Source organism: Eurytemora carolleeae, unplaced genomic scaffold, assembly GCF_000591075.1.
Source record: "Eurytemora carolleeae unplaced genomic scaffold, Eaff_2.0 scaffold67, whole genome shotgun sequence".
In the NCBI taxonomy this organism is placed as follows: Eukaryota; Metazoa; Arthropoda; class Copepoda; order Calanoida; family Temoridae; genus Eurytemora; species Eurytemora carolleeae.
The window spans coordinates 101,867-115,311 of record NW_019396097.1 but is presented as its reverse complement, the minus strand read 5'-3'; the positions used below and the strand labels follow the sequence as shown (position 1 = coordinate 115,311).

The 13,445-nt window shown below is 29.9% G+C and overlaps 1 protein-coding gene across 2 annotated transcripts in view; it reads left to right on the top strand.

Moving 5' to 3' along the window:
• LOC111694843 (tRNA (cytosine(34)-C(5))-methyltransferase) overlaps window positions 1-11,171 on the top strand; it is a 47,271-nt gene extending 36,100 nt beyond the window's left edge. For both annotated transcript variants that reach the window (XM_023463880.1, XM_023463879.1), the window contains exons 21-27: window positions 1,329-1,372; window positions 2,004-2,054; window positions 5,916-5,962; window positions 6,578-6,679; window positions 7,266-7,310; window positions 7,791-7,856; window positions 10,958-11,171. In XM_023463880.1, coding sequence (XP_023319648.1) covers window positions 1,329-1,372; window positions 2,004-2,054; window positions 5,916-5,962; window positions 6,578-6,679; window positions 7,266-7,310; window positions 7,791-7,856; window positions 10,958-11,091 — 489 coding nt within the window. In that variant the 3' untranslated portion in view covers window positions 11,092-11,171. The remainder of the gene's footprint in view (window positions 1-1,328; window positions 1,373-2,003; window positions 2,055-5,915; window positions 5,963-6,577; window positions 6,680-7,265; window positions 7,311-7,790; window positions 7,857-10,957) is intronic.
• The last annotated feature ends 2,274 nt before the right edge of the window (window positions 11,172-13,445 follow it).

Sequence of the window (13,445 nt, the reverse complement as noted above, 5' to 3'; positions counted from 1 at the left end):
ATTAGTATTATGTTGTGGTCTAAATCCATATTGATGTTGATAGAAAATCTCAAACTTGTTAAGATATTTAAACATTTGAGTCGCAGCTATTTTTTCAAGAAGTTTACTTAGCGCTGGTAGAATACTAATTGGTCTGTAGTTATTAAATTTATCTTTTTGTTCAGTTTTAAAGATAGGAATTATTTTTGCACATTTATAATCACTAGGGATATATCCTGTTTTAAAAGAAAGGTTAAACAAATGCGCTATAGGATAGACAATACTTTCAATTATTTCCTTCAGTAGCTTGGTAGAAATATTGTCCTTACCTGAACTGTTTTTAGGTTTAAGTTTACTCACTGTTTCAAGAATAATTTCTGGTGTAATATTTGCAAACACAAAATTTTCCTTGGATGGCTCCTTCAGATATGTTTCAAAATTAACATTAGAATCCGGAATATAACTAGACAATCTGGGTCCAATGTTCACAAAAAAGTCATTAAAACCCTCTGCTATTTCAGCAGATCCAAACGCAGATATAAACGCTAGATAAATAAAACCTAGTTTTAACTTTACTTCTGTTTCTTAATAAACAATAGAGAGATATGGTTCTCAACTTATTTTAAGAAGTTAAATACATATATATAAAGTACATACATTTAAACATAAAGTTATATGAACATTAAACATGGTTATACAAGCGTAGTTTTGAAACTTTACTTATCAAATCATTTTATTTTAAACTTTTATCAGATAACTAAATAACTTCAATTCTCTGAACTCTTCGTTATAAAATCAATTTAGGAAATTCTAAATATTTTCTGAAATTTTAAAAATTCCGCTGAATATTTCGAAACTAGAGTTTATTAAAGACTGAATAAATTCAAATAGAAAAATGAAAACTGTTTCTACCTCAAATATCTGACCAAACTAAACAAATAACAAAATGATACTTGAAAATGTTAATTTATTGGTTTAAAAAGAATGAGATGTAATTGTTGGAAAGTCTCCGGATTAATGGGTTAAACTACAGTTATGATGCTTGAAAGTCCAATTTCCGATTTTAATGAATTTGAGCCGAGTCTTAAATCCGCCAAAAACCGATTTCAATTGAGCGCCGGCTTAAATCTTGAAACATTGAATACATTAGATTCGGCCTCAATAAACATGAAACTTTACAATTGTACAGAGTATACCGCCAATTTCACATAATAATTTGATTTTTGAAAGTAAAAGTATTTGCTTAAGATTGCCTCATTGTCGTCTTCCTTCAGTTTTACAGGTCCCACTGTATCAAAGAAATCCTACTTCCACTTAATTCAATAAACAATATTGATGGTTGATCCTAGGCTTTCACAAGGTGCGAGAACAAAGGGGCTGACTGTGATTTCAGGTAAAAAAAAATTTTCAACATTTTGTTTGACATGATTTGAGGTTAATAAAGAGATTTTTAACATATTGTGTCACACGATTTGAGTATGAAAAAGAGTTTTTTAACATTTTGTGTTTGAAAATGGAGTCTTCATAATTTTGCGGTAGATATTAGATTCATTCATGATTTTTCTTAACAATTTGTGTTGAATAATAGTTTGTACTCCAGATTTCAGACGGATTTTTTCATCATTTTGTTCTAGATTTTACTTCAGATTTTAGATTCAAACGTGATTTTTTTTTACATTTCGTGTTATAAAATAGAATTTTTTCCAGATTAAGTAAAAAAAAGGGGTTTTTACATTTTGTGTGAGATATTAAATTGTTAAAATTTGTTTTTTCTTAGTTTTAGTTGAAATGAAAGGAATGCTTGTCCAGGTTTAAGGCAAATAAAACAAATTCCAAGTTTAAGGTTTTTAGTTTGAGTAAAATTAAAAGTATTATTTTTTCCGAACACTCCCTTTCAGTAAAGAATAATTCTAAAATTTTAAATGGAAGGTACGTTTTTTTTGGATTTCAGTCTAAAATTAATGTACGCTAGATTGGTATTCAGATTTATGTTGGAATTTTTTCAAAAAAAATTTTTTTTTTAGAATAGCCCAGGAGGGTGCAGTGATGACGTTAAACTTCATCAAGGATAGAAGGTAAACAAACTATATATCTCTCAGTTCAAGAGGGTTTACTTGTGTTCCCCTCTTGATTTGTTAATGCTCATAATCCTATCCTTTGATCTCTACCCGATATAATAGAGTTTGGGACGTGGATTGTTCCTTAAAGCACAACTAGTACTTTTTATTGTAAGGGATAAAAACTTGGCCGGGTATAAAAGTATGTTCTCCAATCCCAAATATAAATACTATTCAGATAATCTTTCCGGTTTGAACTCAGTTCCTACTTCATCTGTGTATTTATTAAACTGGTTTATAAAGATCTTGATATCCACTATGGGCACTTATAATTTAAGGATCAATGCCTCATCATTTCAGTTATACCTTCCCTGGCCAAAACTCTCATAACATAAACCCCTGACTGGTTACGATTACCATTCGGGATATTTAAAAAGGATTAAATAAATCTGCAGATTAAAGAAGATTGAGATCACTCATTGATCTCGATATCCACAAAACAAGAGTTCCCATGTCCGGTTTCATAATAATTTAGATCCTTCTGAATACTGGGCAAAATCTTGCCGAAGAGCTGAAAGGAACTCTAGCCGTAATTACGATGACATTTCATTCTGTTTACAACAGAAACGGAGTTTAACAGAATTCAACCAATTTTAAGATGGGAAAACAACGATATATTCACCATTGTTGTTGAAACTAAGATTTAATTAGTATTGTTGTGAATCGGGTCATTTTTTTAAAAAAGAGTCACTTTAAACCAAGTCTATATTCCCTTTAACTGCAAACCTTTAAAAAATCAATTATTTATCGACCTAAATTCTGAAGTTTTAAAATATATAAAAACTTAAATTCCAGGTTTTATAAGTTTATTCAATCTCAAGTTTCCAGTGCTAGTGATGTAACTTAGATACAGGGTGTCCCAATAAACATGGGAATTCAGTGACGAATTCGATATCGTCTTTTAAAATAATTCTTTGATTAAGTATAGTGATACCTACTGAGAAAGTTGTAATCTGTAAGAGTTTCGTCTGCTATGTTTACACTTTGTTTGTTTATGTTTTGACTGCATACGGTTGTACTTAGTAAAACAGAAAATTACAGCATACAAACAGAGTAAACTTGTCCGTCTTCACTGTTCATCTTGCGGAGGCATTAGACTCATCTTTACAGCCATTTACCGTTTTCATAAAATAAACTCTATCAGACATAATAATATTATGGGTTTTAAAATAAACTTTAGATCGTTTTTAAACAAATCCCAACCCTACTCTCTAGCACTAGAATTATATCATTTTCTTCTCAATATATTTCGCCAAAAACTTTGGCATCATCAGGAGTTTGTCCTATAATATAACAGATATATTTTAAATTAGGTATTACAATGCTAATTCATAACAAAGACGATATCGAATTCGTCACTGAATTTCCATGTTTTTTGGGACACCCTGTATAATCTCTTCCAGTTTGCTTTATGTTGTATTAAACTGGTTTTTAATCTTAATATTTTGCAGAAAATTCTTCTTTAGTTGTAAAAATGAAAATTCTTTATAAAAGGTCTTGTGTTTAATTTCAAGTGCAAATGTATAATCAAGTATGAATCTTTTTCAATTGCGGTTTCACTACAAAAGGTTTGAGTCCCACATTTAAAAAAAAAGTTGATTTCTACCTGGGCTGACCCTATTCAGTTTTAACGAAAAAGTAACTATTCAGAAATCACAGGACAATAAGCAAACTACTTTTTTTAAAGAGAATTCAGATCCATGGTATGTAAAATATATGATTTTCAAATAATCGCTGATATATAGTTTCCTAAATTTTAAAAGTTTGATGTGTACATTGTCAACATTGAATTGAATTTTCTCCACAGTATTATATTTATATTATCAAATACAAAAACATTTTGTTGGAAAAGTTACACACTGGGCCAGAAGTTCTGTAATTTTATTTATATAAACTCGTTTCATTTCTAAATGGATAAAATATACATTATATTTTTTGAATTACTACCCTCACACCCCCCCCCCCTCTCCCCTCACCACCACCACCATACGTACCTGGGAATGATTTTTGAAGAAGGGTGGGGGGGGTAAAATCTTTTCTTTCTTAACAAATTTTTCCTTTTTAGTACTTTTACCTAAAAAAAATCTTCCCTAATATTTTTAAAAGTCTGGATCTTATTTTTAGCTGATCTTGCCTCTGTTTTCTATTCCTCTTTTGTTAAAAAAAAATTTTAAGTCGTAAAATAAACAGGATTATCTTCGTTCTAAAAAAAAATACTGAAAAAATGTTGGGAGTCAATTTTGTAGAACAATATTGACTCCCTTTTCAAATAATTGAAACTTTACCAGTGGTACTAACCGCCTCAAATAAAAAGCATTTAAGTGTTGGTATGGCTTTTCAATAAGTAATATTTTGCTAAAATTGAATTTCAAAATATAACCCTATAGCTATAAAACTTCTGGATTGAATATTTAGTGGGGTTTTTTGCGTTTTTTTGATAATTAAGATTTAAAGGAATATTGAAAACTCGTTTATAGTTTTATAATTGCTACTGTTCTTACAAACACGGTGTTTTTTACAGTTTACAGTATTCGCTTTATGTACAGTCTACTGTTTATGTACAGTCTACTGTTTATGTACTGTTTATGTGTATAGAAAACTTTTAAACAATTTATTTTTTATTTTATTATTTTTAAATTAATGCACTTTAGTGATTGATTCAATGTTTGTGCAACCTTATTGAAAGCAAATTACTTTTTGCAGAAATAATGTATCAACAAATTTTCCAGAATTCTTTTTTAAAATAAATGTTGATGGAGTATTGACAAATATTAACGAAATATCTCGGTAATTCGGATTTTACTAAAATTTGTTTATTTTATAACATTTTTGTTTCTGAAATCTTTTTTGAGGGGCCATGATAGTTACGAAAAAGATTTACCTTTAAATCTAAAAATTGGATTTTCAAACTTTTGATTTGATAAGAAATCCTTATTTTTTTTTGCTGAAAAATTATTATTTTCAGTTGCGGCTTATTCTGCAGGTTTTATTTTTGTTTTTCTGAATCTAAAAATGTTTAACTCTGAATAACATTTTCATTTTTTAAATTAAGAGATGTGCAAGTCACTTTGCAGAGCAACAACAAACAAAATTAATCTGTTTCAAGAATTTATTCTAATTTGATGAAATCTGCAGCATTGTCATTTTATCAATGGAGGGTCACTTAAATGAATGAACGCTAACTGTCCCTTTAAATGTTTGGGTCTAATAAAAATGACGACTACAGTCCCTTGAACAAATGAAGAAAATTTTCTGGAATTCAAATAAGATAAAGAAAAGTATTACAGAAGAGATTACCCTTTTCCCTCAAGTTTAGATAATCCTTCCTTTAAAATATATCTCTTATGATTATGAACCTCAGTTCAAAATTCCATCTGCAGTTCTCATAAAATCCACCCGGTAGGCTGATATACCTCTTCAAATGTAATAACAGAAAATTGAATTTCATCTTTCATTATTTTAGAATATTTTTAAGACGAGCAGGGTGTTTCAAAAATTAGTTTGAAAACTTTTTGATAGCACAACTTCCAAATGACCAATTTGAACAAAGATGTTTATTTTAACAAGACAACAAATTCTATGGGATATTTCATAAGGTTTTTTAAACTATTGGAGAGACGAGAAATAATTTTAATATATATTGACGCAAACTCGCGAAATTCTTTGGCTTAATCCTAAATTAAGCCTTCCATCCATACTTCCATTTTATAGCTAATAATTTAGGCACATGGCAGTGCGCTAGGTTAGATACGGGTCCTTATCATTAATTAGGAAAATTGTTGTTTCCAGTTTTTAAATAATTGACGATTTTTTGTTTAGGTTGTTCCCTTCTCGACCGGATATGGAGAAACTTCTGCAGAGCTCAGGAATAATACACAATAATAAAAATAACTATGATAATAATAATTATAAAGATGAAAATGTAAGATTAGTCAGTGCTAGTTAATGCATATATATATAATACAACTACACTAGACTGATAAATCCTTGTACCGGATCCGATAATGCAATAAATGGAACCATGTGTAGTAAATTATATTTGTATAAAGAATTTAACTAATAGAATAATGTATGGAAATTGTATTAAAACCAAGTATGCTAAAAATATGGCCTTAAGATCTTTAGATGACAATGGTAATACCGACATGATCTTTAGATGACAATGGTAATACCAACATTATCTTTAGATGACAATAGTAATACCGACAATTTTATGTCTTGAAGAAAACTTGAGAGCTGTGACCGCAAGAAGAATTATTTTCACATTAATTTTCACTTGAAAGGATATTAATCTACGTCAATAGTTCTATTCTTAGGTTGGTCTTAGAACCCCTTTGTTGTATAGATAAATAGAAAATTTTGAGAAAATTCTTCAAAATTCATTATTTTTCAAGTCAAATTATTAAGTAATTATTATTTAAAGAGTGTAAATAAAACACCCATTAATGTTTTCAATAAATCTATTGTGATTTTCGTGTTAGATTTTGACAAACCTCCGGAGAATCAGGATATGTCTCCGGAATTCAGGAAGCAGCTCGGAGCTTGCAGCACAGGCAGTGTAGCTCTCATCTTTATAGATAAAGGTTTTTTTATTCTTTATTACATATTTATAAATGTTTCGAGATAATGTCATAATATCATACAGTATTGGCATGGCAGGTTCATTTTATCTCCTCATTTCTCATTCTGTTCAGTGACTCTTTGGTGACTGATATTCATGTTTCTATTTCTATATTAGTTTTTTTGGGACTTATTAAAAATAATTGTACTGAACATTGATAAAAATAATAAACTGATCTTGCGACATGCGTGTCATGTTAACAAATAGGGTTTGCTTAGATCATCACGTGGCAGATAAACTTTAAAGAAATTTTGCCATCTCGAAGGGACTGTTGACAAAATTATATTCACATGAATATGAATATTTTTTTGTTTTCCTATTTAAAAATTGATATCTTTTGTATGCGAGTTCTTTTGCAGACTTGATGAACAGCAATTATAGTGGAAAATTCATTAATTTGTTTTCGAACTGGTAAAACTACGATATTTATTTAATGTTCTCGTATAAAGGAATAGAGGAGAAAACCTTTGGAAATTATTTAAACTTGATTGGAAACTGATTAATTGATTGAATTGCTGATTAATTGATTGATGAATTCATTAATTTAGATAAGGATGGGGAAGAATACCGAGTGGAAATTATCGGATGGAAAGGTAAGAACATGTTTTTATCATTAATAAAATGGACTTGAATCGATTCGATTCGATTCGATTCGATTCGATTGTGATTGGGATTGGGATTGGGATTGGGATTGGGATTGGGATTGGGATTGGGATTGGGATTGGGATTGGGATCGGGATCGGGATCGGGATCGGATCGGATTCTATGGATTCTAAAATTCAAATGTTAATTTCCGAATTTAACATGAAAAGGCTAACAAACACTAACAATGCCTAGGATCTGAAACATTTTAGCTTCCTAGATCTGGATCCAAGGAGCCATAAATCAACCAAAAACTATAAACAAGTTTTTCCCTCCAACCCCAACTCTGAACTTTTGAAAAAGAAAGTTATAGAAATTCCTTTATCCAACAAAAATATTTTGAAAATTGTATACTACATATGTTTTGGAAAGGGTAAAATACGTGACAATGTACCATTTTTTAAAAATATTGAATGAAGATAAATGTTCAGGAAAGAGTACAATACGAGCCTATGTACCGAAGAACGAGCGAGTACATTATCTACGTCTGGTCGGAGGTAAACAATAATTTATTTATTTTATTTTCTGAATTTAAATACCGTTGTTGAAAAGGAATATTATCATTATTTCACTTGGTAACAGTAAACAATTTACTAATCAGTGCAATTAGAAATTTACAAAATTGTGCAATTTAACTTTTAAAATAACTTGCAACTAGTTTATTACAAATCTGTGTAAGTAACACTCTACAAATCTGTGCAATTGACAACTTACGTAACTTTGAAAGTAACGATTTACACAGCTGTGTAATAAACAATTTACAAACTGGTGCAATTGACAATTTAAAAACCGGTGCAATTAACAATTTACTGAACTGTGTAATTTAACGATTTATAATCCGGTGCAATTGACAATTTACAAACCGGTGCAATTAACAATTTACACAACTGTGTAATTAAACGATTTACAATCAGGCGCAATAAAAAATTTACACAACTGTGTAATTAAACGATTTACAATCCGGTGCAATTGACAATTTACAAACCGGTGCAATTAACAATTTACATAACTGTGCAATTGACAATTAAAATCCGGTGCAATTGACAATTTACAAACCGTTGCAAATAACAATTTACATAACTGTAATTAACAATGAATGTTTTTTTATTCTCATGGATGAGTTCTAAAACGTTATTTACAAACCTGCAAATATGTTTGTTTTTTTTCTCTTGAAAACTGGACTCTAATATGTCACGTTTTTGTGTCTGCACGTGTCTTGATGTTTAATCATGAAACCTAAAACCAACAGAGCTGGAAAATAGTCTCGAGAAATAAACATGATTAGATTTTTCTGCGTAGTCAGATCTTCTTTGCAATTATCTAGAATAAGTAGAATGAACTAGAAGACAAAGTTTTTTTTTATTAGTAATTACAATTCACAATTTCAACGTAAACTCTATTCCTCCCTCTAACGTTTTTTTTTAGACAAAGCATAAAAGTATCGGTCTAAAGTAGTTGAAATTATTTTTCTTACTAACCCAACTCTCTCACTGCTTTAATACCTACTGCCTCAGTCCTCGGGCCTATTTCTACTTTACCAGACTAAATCTATATTTAGACCCACTTCCAGTCATTGGATTTCAACATTTTACGTAGCTCATTGGAAAGCAGATTGGACAAGTTTTGCAAAGATATCTTGCACAACACTTAAGTTTTCAACACTTTTCAATTATCTTTGCAAACTTTGTTGAGGGCTATACAAAAATATAAAATTTATTTTCCAATTTAATGTTTTAGTATGTTTTTGGAATTAACTGGATTTATCAATACATCTTCCGACTTTTGATTATTGGAAATTGGTGATGTGGAGTCCAGGGGTTTTTCTAAAATGTATGGAATGCTATAGATTGTTAAAACTATAATAAGGCCCCGGAACGTCAGAAGAAATAGGATTTAATTGAAAGATTTAAGGTCAATTCCATGGATTAATAGGAAATCCACGAAGAGATAATCTGTGCTGAAATAACAGATTATAAAAACAAAAGTTCCTGCTCACGATTATTTCTACAAATTTGATGTTCTGTTATACAAAGAAATATCTTATTTCACTGTTTTAATATTTAAGTTTTTGGAAAAAGGTTTCATCTGATCTTGAGTACGGATTTGGTTCAATAAAAAATATTAGTAAGAACTCTTCGTCTCTCAGAAGTACTGTGTGAGCCAAAACCCTAATTAATATCTTCACTCTAGTGCAAAGTAATTAATACTTAAAAAATAATAATGACGACTTTTTTATTAAGTTTTTTGATTTCTAACAACCTTACTGAAAATTACACTTTTTACCAGTAAACAAAGAGAAGCTGTTAATTGACAACTTCTATTTTTAGTTTATGTGTATCCATGCTGTTTGAAAATCTAAATTTTAAATAGAAAGTCGTCTTCATTGTATTGCTATATACAACGACGACTGTAATTGATTAATTTTAGATCTATATAAATGGTTACATTTTGCACATTTTACTTTGTTACATTTTAAAATCACACAATGGCAACTAAAGTTAATCTTAAAAGTGCTATAAATTTGTTAAGAAATATTTAACAGCTTTTAATGACAAAGACGGTATTTGATGGATTCTTATGTTTTTGGTTCCCACTGTATTCATTCAAGTTTGAATAATTTAATGGGAAAAAATATTATATAAATTTTTTTTGTTCTCTCTGAATAACTTGTTTTTGACCGGATTCATTGAATTGAAATTAATATGATGGGTTTATTGACTTGTAAAAAAAATATGCTTAAGTAAAGAAAAAGATAATCCTACAAAAGAAAATATTTAATCCCAAAATGGTTAAGCTCCCTGGATAAATTTCTGTATGCGCCTTTAAAATTAAGTCTTCATTTCCTTACAGAGTGGTGTTGGTATAGTTGGATCCAAAAAAAACTTTGGAACAGAAGGACGACATTTAAGCAAGCTCATGTGTTAAGATTTAATTTAAAATTCGGTGATGGTGATGGACCAATCCTCTGTAGAGTAAAAAAAGTAGATGTTAGTTCCACATTTATTGAAAATATATTTCGGTCTGGGTTGACCCTCGTCAGTTCTAACGATATAATAACCATCAAAAGTTTATAAAAAAAAATTTTTAAATGTTTGTTAAAAATCACAAGAAAATAAACAAACAAAAAAGATTGTTCAAAATAAAAATGTGTGCTGTCAAATGGACATAAGGGAAACGAACTCAGATTATGAGATGGAAAAAAGATAATTTGAAAATATTCACTTTTTAAAAAATGTTTTAAGACTATTATTATTCCTTGAGATTGTTTAGATGCATGTGTATAAAGTGATGGTGGGGGTCGAACTAATTTAACAGTCGATGTCGTATTTATAAGACAAAAGACGGTTTTTTCATTTGGCTTTGATTATAACAAGCTTTCAAACATCTTGGATAAACAAAGTGAAACTGTCAATTTTCAAACTCTTCTTATGATTACTTGTAAACTGAAATTAGAAAATTTAGCTCGTTAGAATTCATAAACATAAATGAAAAGTCGACTATTGTTTTGATTTATACGAAGTCGACTGTAGTAGCTTGTAAATCAATTTTTTATTCCTTTGGAATTTTTGATCAAAACTTTAAATTATCAATTTTATAGTTGATGTTTCAAGATTCGAGAAGAACAAATTCCAGGATAAGAAGAAGAGGAAAGGAGGAGAAGATGGAGGAGAAGAAATGAAAGAAGAACTGGAGAAGGAGGAGAAGGAGAAGGAAGAATCTGCTGTTTCTTAATTTATTCTGAAATACAATCATTATTTTGTCAAAATTTCCATTTTATATTTGATGATATTCAATCTGCAAGCTCTAAGAAAGTCGTCTTATTTTAAAAGAGAATCAGGCCAGTGCCAAGGAGTATAGATTAGAAGGGAGATACAATTGACGCGGCCCCCCCCCCTAGCTAATCTCTCTTCTTAAAATTCATCGCGGCATTCGCGAGTAACGGAGTTTGGCCGCTCCCAGCCGATAATACTATATTGTAAATGAGAGAGATAAATGGGAGCTCTATTTTTATTCTATTTTAAATACATAAATATACGCTTTACATATTTAATATATCCAATTTATTTCACTGCTATCACTGTGCAATGACTTGGAAACACTTGAAGGCTATATTTAGTATTTACCTATAGTACGTGTACCACAAATCATGAAAGTAGCATGGTCTTTGAACTTTGAATTTTTTTTTCAGAAATAATAACCCCAAAAATTCCTGGCATCTTCAAAAAGTGATCTCCCTTTTTATGCTGTCAGTATTGCTGGAGATTTTTCATATTTAAATTTTATTAAAGAAAACTAAAATAGTCAAAATCTAAACGAAATTCCTCATACTCATTCATAAGGTAAATTTGAAAGAACAAATAAGGCAGCCCACATTTTAAAAATGCCAGGATTAGGGTTATTTTGTGATCAACTCTAGAATTAGGTTTACGACATAATGCCGCAAATTATTTCTAACATCACAGACCAGACGGTCAAATTGTCATGTTTCGTGGGATACCCTTATATATCTGAAATAAATAGATAATTTAAATAAAGGGTGTGTCAACGAAATCCACCAATTTTAATGTTTTGGGCACCATAAATTCAATACATAAATTATTTTAATTTAATTGCCTCAACAGTCGTATTTAAAGGGACCGTTAATTTATTTGAGTAATTTCATGGTAAACTAAATAGCTTACCAAAGAAACATTTTTACTGACTTTATGTGCCGATGGCGAAGTCGGGTAAATAATTCTGGACTTTTTATGTTCGCCATCTCGGTTTGTCGGAGACTGTTTGCAGGGTAGTACATTCATTGCTATTCATTGGTATAGTCTTACTTTCCCATAGATAACTGTGTCTAGAGAAGTAGCCGATTTATCTCTTAGAATTCCAACGCAAAGGTATGATACCTTTGCTAAGACACTATTCAAACGTTTTTTCAGTATCAACAATAAAATCTAAAATTTTCAAATTTCAATGACAATATGTATCAGCCAGCCATTATATAATAAAATATAAAAACTTTATAATTAATAAGAAATTAATGTTTTTCATGTTCAGACATGATTTGACATATTAGCACGTTTATACAAAGGGGACTTTTCTTTCAAGATTCCTTAACTCTTCAATAAATCACGGGGATTCCTGGGGAAGTAGCGAAAAATTTATCAAACCGTTACATGTTTAGAAATAAGTTATATTTTGAAAAAAGAATTTTAAAAAAAATTTGAAAAAAATTATTATAAATAAAATTAACTAATAGATGCTAAACTTAAATTTAATATTTGAAAATTTTTAAAAATCTATGACTGACAAAAGTGCATAAAATAGTGAAAATGAAAAGGTATCATACCTTTGCAATGGAATTCTGAATTATAAATCAGCTTCTTCTCAGACCACAGTTGTCTTTGTAAAGTAAGACTAATAACAATGAATAGCAAATAGGCTATTAAGTTTACCCTCAAATTACCCAATAAGTGAACGGTCACTTAAAAGTCGTATCTTCTGCAGATAATCCTGTACAGTATATACATCATCAATTAGCATAGAATTTAATTTTTCAACTTTAGAGAGAGGTTTCTGAACCGGATAACTCTTTTTTGTTCAATTGAACATTACAACTTTTGATATGATAAGAAACAATTCATAAGATATACAACAACGATTTACAATGGTACCCTTGAAAGCTTTGTCTGATCAAGTATCAATGTGTTTAGTTCTTTAAAACAGTTTACTTTCATTTTCGGTTTCTCTGGGAAAGTGATTTGCGTATTTCTTGTTTACATGAATCAACGGAGGAAAGCTCATTGAGTCAGAAAACAACTTTATTGCCACGCTTTTGATCAGATTAAGGTTTAGGGTTCCGTTGTAAACCGGACATTGCCATCTTTGCATGGAGGGTCACTGTAAATTACGCTGATCGTGTACATAAACTATACATTTTATAATGTAATCAATACAGTCACTAATGTTTCTTAACGACTTTTCGCATTGTAAAAAAATTTAGATATACAGTGATAACAACGGTGGAATATGAAGACGACATTAATGCAATACGTCAGTGTATTTGATGTTGTAAGAAGGCAAATAGTTTTTAAGTG